The following is an 8101-nucleotide window of genomic DNA, read 5'->3' as shown; positions in this document are numbered from 1 at the left end:
GTGTTTACACGTCGGTCTCCTTAGTGGGGCAGATAGGGGAGATATTTTGGGGAATTATTCCTTTGATGATACAGGAATGACATGTGGCAAGCAGTCAGAGTGTGTCTTATAGAAAGATATTTGGCTATGGGGCCATCGCATTTTTGTCCTTTGAAAAGAATAAAGGTAAATAACAAGCTATTTTCAAAATTTTCAAAATGGGTGCCATTGCTTATTATTCTAGCTATATTTTTTTTCAAATGACAAATCTGCGATGGTCCTATAGCCAAATATCCTTTTCATGACATACTCTGACCGCGTGCTGATGTTATTATTTCGAATGCAATTTTGTTCGCAGTTGTTTATTTCGAAGGAGACATTGATTTGCTTGATTCACGTATTTCCTGCCACTCGAATTAATGAACAAAATATACAGCAAACAAATTTGAAACAAATGTTGTTAATATTCCTGAATGTTATTGCACTGGCGGAGGTTTTATGAAACATCATGTTGGTAATGAGTCGATTATGGACACATCATGGTAACGGGTGATCGCCACAAGCGCACGCCGTGATTTTGTGGAAATAACAAAACGGTTTAAGCTTTCAAAAGATTGAGCTTGATTACGTTCGCAGCAAAAGAATGATCTCAGCGGGCAATGACATACATTTGCCCAACTATCCGTCGTATTAATGGCTTTAGGATGTTTGCTTCCATTTCATCAAATCTTATTTTAAGACATATCGGGTATATTCGGCTCTTTATAGCAATCCATCAGGCTCAATACGACTGTGTCATTTGGGAAAATTTTATGGGGGTCATAAAACTATCTCTACTTTGCTTTGGCAGCTTAAAAGGGCTCGTGGAAACCTAATCATGATAAAGTGTACATCAGTGAAAGGCAAGCCCAAAGAAAACGCCATCGTCTGAAATTATACTCGGATGAAACGTGATACTTCTGACATTAATCAATGAGAGCACTCGTCTGTAACAGCAATAAAGAGCAGGCGCTCCATTCACAACCACTCCGATTCGATTCCATGGATTTATCAGAGAATCGATAAATGATACGTACATGTAGTGTACTTTCGAGTCCAAAGGTGGAGTATCAACAAATAAATAATCGATCATGTCCGATAATGGGATGGAGTACCGAGTACAAAATGCCGAGTTCGGGTGCGATCCGAGTACAAGAAGCCATTATTGCGTGTGGAGTCCATTTTTTTTGTTTTTCTCGAGTACTGAAAATCGAGTTCGGGCCAAGTACTCACCGGTACTCGTGTTGTACTCGAGTACGAGTACTAGTACTCCAACACTGGTGTGGATAAACTCTTGTTGTACGTACTTTTTTGCCAACTGGAAGATAATATTTCTGGACCAAAGAGAACATTTCTGGTCTTAAGACATTCTGGCTTCCTAAAGCCTCTAATCTCCTCAACACAAAACCTAGCTGCAAAGCTGTAAGTTACAGACCCAAAACCCACATCTTGTGATGTTGCGTTGAAATCGTAGTACATGTATACCAGGTCATTCGATCACGATGTGCCTCTGTACATAGTGACTTAATACAGTTCGGATTGCCGCTCCATTCGTCTGGAGTGCCACTCAACCGTACTGCCTTAATTTTTGACTGCTGCACTCTGTAATCATCAACATGTACCGCATGTCCTCGACCACAGCCCAGTTTCAACAAGTCTCAGTATAATACAATTTTCAAAGCGCCTGCTGAACGAACCGTATACACCGCAGTCCTCTGCTTAATGCAATTATAAGGCATCGGTTGCTAAGGCAGAAGCCCTTCTCTCCCCTCTCTCTCTCTCTTGATGCGGAGGCGCAGCATGAATTTTCGCCTGGAAATTAATTTTCTTGGGCTTGGATTACCGTGTGGGATTACGATCTTTCGGATCGATAACGCAGCTTTTCCCATACATGCTCACGGTGTCGGGGGATTTTTTTTTAGGGAAGAGAGTGACATTTCATGTGTCGTGTTACTAGGTCGAACGGTGACTTGTTTGCATTGCATTTCTTCTGTTCTGATGTGAAGGAAGGATTAATTTGCCCAGAGTGTCGCAGAGACTTTGTGATTCGTGTGTCAGCAAATAGGCTTACCAAGCATGTACTCACGGGTGATCAAATGTTCTTCTTACATATGGAACATTTTCATTATTAAAGAATTATTTAACATTAATCTTTTTGAATGGTTCTATCCATAACAGTCGTGTACTTTTTATAATGCAGATTATTGGACATGCCCAGATGCAAACGAACATTCGAACATTCTATAAAGATAACGGATTGATTTTGCTGTAATTTTCAGAAATGGACTGATTATTGGGTTAGTATTCTATAGTAAATATCGTTTTACTGACCCGTTTAAACTTTTGTTTTCATGGCTGCGAAAAAAAGAAAAAGAAAAAGAAAGATTTTCTTGTAGTATGGTTCCCTGATCCGACGCTTCAGACGATAGCAGAACCATTTATAGACGTCAGGGAACTGTAGCTGTGTCCCACTACCCGAAGTTGTCCGTTACGAAGCTTTTCAGGTACCTTTGGTAGTTGACAAAAGATCGAAGCATCCGCGTATAACATCCATCAAGATCCCTTTATGTGGACTTGGAGACGCACCATACGGGAGAACTGATTCCATCTTCAACTCTTTCTTCGGGTTAGATCTCCATACAGTCCTCATCCTGCATGTGCCATGCCTGCCAGACTTTAAAAGCTTTCCTCATCTTTAAGTCCTTCTCAAATGTCTCATCAATTCATCAATGCACCAAGGTACATGAAGTCATCAATCACTCTATCTGTTTTCCATTTCTTGCTATCAGCTCAGGGGTGCCGCGGTAAGCTGGTATTTCATAATAATTTGATAGTTTCGTTTTTTAAAGTTTGCAAATCAAATTAGGTTTTGCCCTTCACCGACGCATAAACACTGTATACTCAGTGTGTTACCTCCCGAGTAAAAAGTTGGAAAAAATCACCCGGGTGGGACTCGAACCCACGACCTCCTGCTTTCTAGTGCAGATGTCTTACCACTCGACCGCCGAGCTAACGGGATCGGTTGGATTTTTGCAAATGTTGTACATTACCTTTAAATCTACAAGGTGATATTAGTCACGGGATTAATGAGATATGTTCTGATTCAAAGTATCTGCGAATCTGTCGAAAAAGAAAATTATAAACTGCACCCGACGTTTCATGGCTAGTCCTTAAAATCCTTGATGGTTCCAGGCCTGCCAGTGTTTGCCCATTATGCTAATTTAGATATGGAATTGTTCCAGGCCATTCAAGACTGATTTGCAAACACTGCCTCTTCCTTGGGGAAGGTTACTAATTTCATTTTTTTTTCTGTTAATGGAGTTCCCAATTGAAATGCATATTTACTTAATTGTAGTCTGACCTGTCCCATACTGGATTTTGTGTGAGTAGGCTTCACAGGAGATATTAGTACAGACTATAATTGGAAAACAACATTCCTGTTATTAATTAACGAATAATTAATGTCTTATTTCAAATGAATAAAAAAAAATCAACACTCACTCATGCTCTAGTTGATGCATCTTCGTCTTCTCCATCCGCCTTTGAGACGTAGAATCACGTGACGATTCCCAGCTGAAGACTGGAACGTGCACTTGGCACGCGCATGCGCATTTCAGACCAGCAGCTGGCTGTGTGCGTGGCTTTTAGCGACGACCCAAAGGCTTCTCAATGAAACAGCATTGTGCGCGCACATACAAAACGACACGTGTTGGCCGTCGCACGCTCACTCTTTCCGTAGCTAGTCTCGGCCCCTCTCAATAGGCGGAGCAGTCGCTCATACCTCTGATGTGCCTTTCTGCCACAACCTCGATTCCTTGCTTCATGTTTTGCTGCCTAGGTGGGCTCTAGCTCTATCACGATCTCCCAAAGATTTTCTGCTTCTGAACGATTCCTCGTAATTGTTTAATCCATCTGCATCTGTCGCTCTCTTGGGGCCTTTTTCCTCCGTTGTGACACTGGCTCGATTCGACAGTCCTGAGTGAATTTATCGGCAACTGAAGCCATGGCGGAATTGGAATGCCTGAACAACTGCACGGACTCTGACCAGCCTCAGCAGAGTGCGTCGGCCGTGCTGTTCCCCATCGTCATGATCCTGATCGCCGCTGTCGGGATAACTGGTAACTCCCTGGTGCTTCACATCATCTTCCGCCACCGCGACATGCGGACTGTCACCAACAGTTTTGTGGCCAGCTTGGCGCTGACGGACATCGCCATACTTGTCATCTGTGTCATCCCGACAGCCACGCTCCACGTGACCAACACTTGGGAGCTTGGCGATTTCTTGTGTCGGGCTGCCAGCTACACGCAGGCGGTGAGTAAAAGTCTTCTGGTTAGGCCTACATTATTTTCTTCACCAAGCCTTCAAACAAACAGATTCGATACCATAAATATTAAAGCATTTCACAAAGTTTTGCAGATGTACTGAGTATACGTGGCGTACGTGGCGCCATGAAGTTTCAAATTTATGCAACGATTAGAGCTCTAAATTCTCCGCTACATCTCGGCGTTTGAAGTCAGGCTGTTTAAAATGAATTCACTTTTTAAAATTGACATTTTCAAGAGTATGGTGTAGGCCAGCTATATGGTTCAGAAATTAAAATACCAAGTATTTAATTTGAACTCAAAATATTATGTCAAATGTAGATATTTAAAAAATACCTTCTCATTGGGAAACAGTCGGTTAGATTTTTTACCTAAGCTCTGTTCCTCAAACCTTTGCACCCTTTATTGAACCATTATTGAATTTGAATAAAATTTACCTATCTAGTGTTTACCCTGAAACGCACGAATCATAATTTGAAATCGGCTGAATCTCTCTGAGAGATACCATAAAACGCTGGTTTCACACAAACAGCAACCAAACACAACCACCCCACCTCCAGTCAAAAGTAAAAAACACAAAAACCCGTACGTAAATTAAAAATAAAACCGGTTTATTATCTAATCATGGAACTCACATTGACGGGCACCCTCATTCCTAAAACAACAACGTGTGGACTTTGATGGCCAATTTTCCGTTGTGCGCATGCTGTTTTCATTTACTAGACACAGCAAGATATTGGGCACATCAGTTAGTAATATGCACCTTGAACGGGGGGCTGATGTCAGAATGAAATATTTTTTGTTAAATTGTATTCTAATTAAAACCAAAAAAAACAAGTCAGTAGATGGGGGAAATATTAAGTCAGCTTGCACGATATGGGAACGGCATTCACCTTTCTTGAGTGTGTGCATTATATTTATAAGGAGAAATAAAATTCTGAAACTGATCGATACAAACAAATCATCACTCATCGGACTGTCTGTTTGATGTACAAATAGTCGAACAGAGAAACCGAAACTGAAATATTCCAGTGCATGTTTGTTTGCATTTAAAAAGGAATTGAAAACAAGAAGACTATTTTGTCATTTGTGCTGTCATTTTTTAAAGCCATAATGAAATAACGACACATGTTGGAAACTCTTTTACGAAATTAAGGTTAATTCACTTGTGTTTGGCTGGTATCTTACCATACACGATTACTTGCTGAACGCTTCGAAAATATCAGTTACTTTAAAATTTGGAAATGTATTTGTTTTCGTTCAAATTGTAATTCAAATATAAGAATTTTTCCGCTATTGCAGTATTAAACATAAGTGTGACTATGAACAAGTAGGGCCTACTTATCGTATTATTGTGGGTTTTTTTTAATTTTCGACATCGATTTTTTTTTATCAGATATCTTTTTTTTTTTTGCCGAAACACCGGAATGTTCCACAGTGATGATTTGTTTTTAAATTTTTGCTTCAAAGAAAAGCTAGAATTTCGAATGTGTTGCAAAACCTTTAAGTGTTTCGGAGATTTCCTGAGTAATGGTATGAGTATGATTTTCGCTTTTACTTGCTTTACGCGGAACCTAGTGAAAATATTTATTAGAAACTTTGAATGTTTTCAATACCGCTATACCGATTTTTTTTCTACCAAATTTAAGCCGCCTCTGCAATATATGTGCCAACATTTCAAACAATTGTGCCTTCTCTTGCTCAATAATTGAATGGATGGAGATTGCAAGAGTTAATCATTAAATTTTGGCTGAAGGTTATTACTGTTATTATTCACCTTTTATGCAATTTTCCTCAATTGTAAGGCGTAGGCACGTCTAGTCTGTAGATGTATATATGTGCCGAGTTCCTTACCGAAAATCTCGTGGTTTGGAAATCGCTTTTAATTTCCCCCATAAATTTTCATCTTAGTCCGGCAATCACATTACCAACACACGGTAATTCGATGTAAGGGTTGAAGTTCAACATTAATCACCTCTTAAATTGAATAAAACACAGCTCGGGGCAAGCACGTGATGATCAAACAAAGTGAAGGGATGAACCGAAACAACCCCGACTACAGCTTTTTTTCTATTTTTTTTTCATTAAGACCCTCTTTTCCATTATCGGGGGGAAAGAATAAATCGGGATGGTTATAAACCGTCCACTATAAATAGCGTGTTTCCTGAAAACAATTGCATGGCTGTGCCCTAATGTGATTTACCCTCACCTCCAAAAAGCTGTGAAGGAGATCGATGTGGTAATGCCATGGCTGTTTTCATTGGCGTATCCGGTGTCTTTGTTCTACGACAGTGCGACTCAGGTCATCCATCCTCTGCACCCCGGGTGGTTTCAACCTGTAATGGTGATTGTGTGCTTCCTAGATAACAGTTGACGTGGGCCTACCAAGTTGGGAATTGGTAACTGTTCTCGTCTCAAAGCCCCTTCTCACAATTTTCGAATTATTTTTTTATGTCACAGCTTTCAGCCGATTTGTCAGTTTCTACCCGAGATTTAAGTGCCGAGATAATATACAGAACCTGGCTGGAACTTTCAGATCAGCTGCCAACTGTATAGCGGGCAGCGGTGTCGTATTCCATTCATTAGGAGACCCTTTTATTGTAATTCGATAAAAGCTGCCTCTCTTCCGTCAATTTCTATATAACTGACCCAAAACAATCTCTGCAGTGACCACGTTTCTTTCTTTCTTTTTCTTAAGGGGGATGCACTTTCATTGACAGTTTGCAAAGCTTGTACTTTTATATGTGAAGAAAAAATTAATATAAATAAGTAAAAAAAAAAAAAAAAATGGTCAAGTCTATTATAGGCTACGTCGTGTCATCTCGCGGTTCATCGTCTTAACGATGGAGTAATTCTCCCGAGAAATCAATAGTTCTACATCAAATATGTGAAAGATCGAAAGCCTATATTATTAAAGAAGTGCTGCTTTGTGTCACCTCTGGACTTGAACTTTGACAGTCTCTTCTGCAGTTCCGGGCTGTTGTGCCTTGCGTACCTTTTTTGTGTGTGAGTTTAGAACCAACAACAATTAATAACCAGAATCCTGTCTTGTATCTGCCCTCTCTCACTATAACCACTGGAAGCGCCGCTACGTGTGTACATTACTTTCCTCGCAAGCCCGATCAATCAACTGGGGAAGCAACGTCGTGAGGAGGAATATCGGTGCGGAATAATGTGACAATTGCGCGTCACTTTCAAATCATATACAGGTGCAGGAGATGCAGTTTTGTGCGGATGATGAAAACAAGTGTTATGTTGCCTTTCCATTAAACGAACTTGAATGCATTTGATTTGTAGCCGTGTTTTGCCTTTGAGCGAAACTGTAGTAGGCCCATGTCTCTCCAAGTTATGCGCATTGGTGAGCTCGCATTCATGCGAATTTGTTTATCTCCATTATTGTGGTAAAATGCACCTTTTGCAAGTCACAAATTACGATCTTCGCTATTCAAAAGAAAGACAGTCATTTTGTAAGAGTACCCTTAAAAAAATATCATTTACATTAACCTCCTTTTACTTGCATGTTTGACGGGGAAAACAACCACAGAATTTATCGTGTTTTGTCGTATTTTGTTTGTCACCTCTTCGGAAAATCAGCCTTAACTCAAAAACCAAGTTATTTCGTTTTAAGTATTGTAAAGACAACCTAGAGAGTCTGCGCTGCAGACAGACCTTGTCCTGTCCTCGAGTCTGTATATGTTCTCCGCAAAGTCTACTTTTAGAATCCAATCATAAAAACAAGCCTCTCGATGAATTATTAAAG

At 40.2% G+C, this 8101-nt stretch overlaps 1 protein-coding gene across 1 annotated transcript; it reads left to right on the top strand.

The window, feature by feature from the left end:
• Positions 1–3727: 3727 nt before the first annotated feature.
• On the top strand, positions 3728–5094 carry LOC119740723 (kiSS-1 receptor-like). The gene is made up of 2 exons (XM_038216110.1): positions 3728–4330; positions 5065–5094. The coding sequence occupies exons 1-2, from the start codon at positions 4022–4024 to the stop codon at positions 5092–5094; spliced, it is 339 nt and encodes a 112-aa protein (XP_038072038.1). The 5' UTR covers positions 3728–4021.
• The last annotated feature ends 3007 nt before the right edge of the window (positions 5095–8101 follow it).

Source organism: Patiria miniata, unplaced genomic scaffold (genome assembly GCF_015706575.1).
Source record: "Patiria miniata isolate m_02_andy unplaced genomic scaffold, ASM1570657v1 HiC_scaffold_5, whole genome shotgun sequence".
Taxonomy (NCBI): Eukaryota; Metazoa; Echinodermata; class Asteroidea; order Valvatida; family Asterinidae; genus Patiria; species Patiria miniata.
The sequence above is the reverse complement of the archived record's forward strand: the minus strand, read 5'-3'. Positions and strand labels throughout refer to the sequence as shown.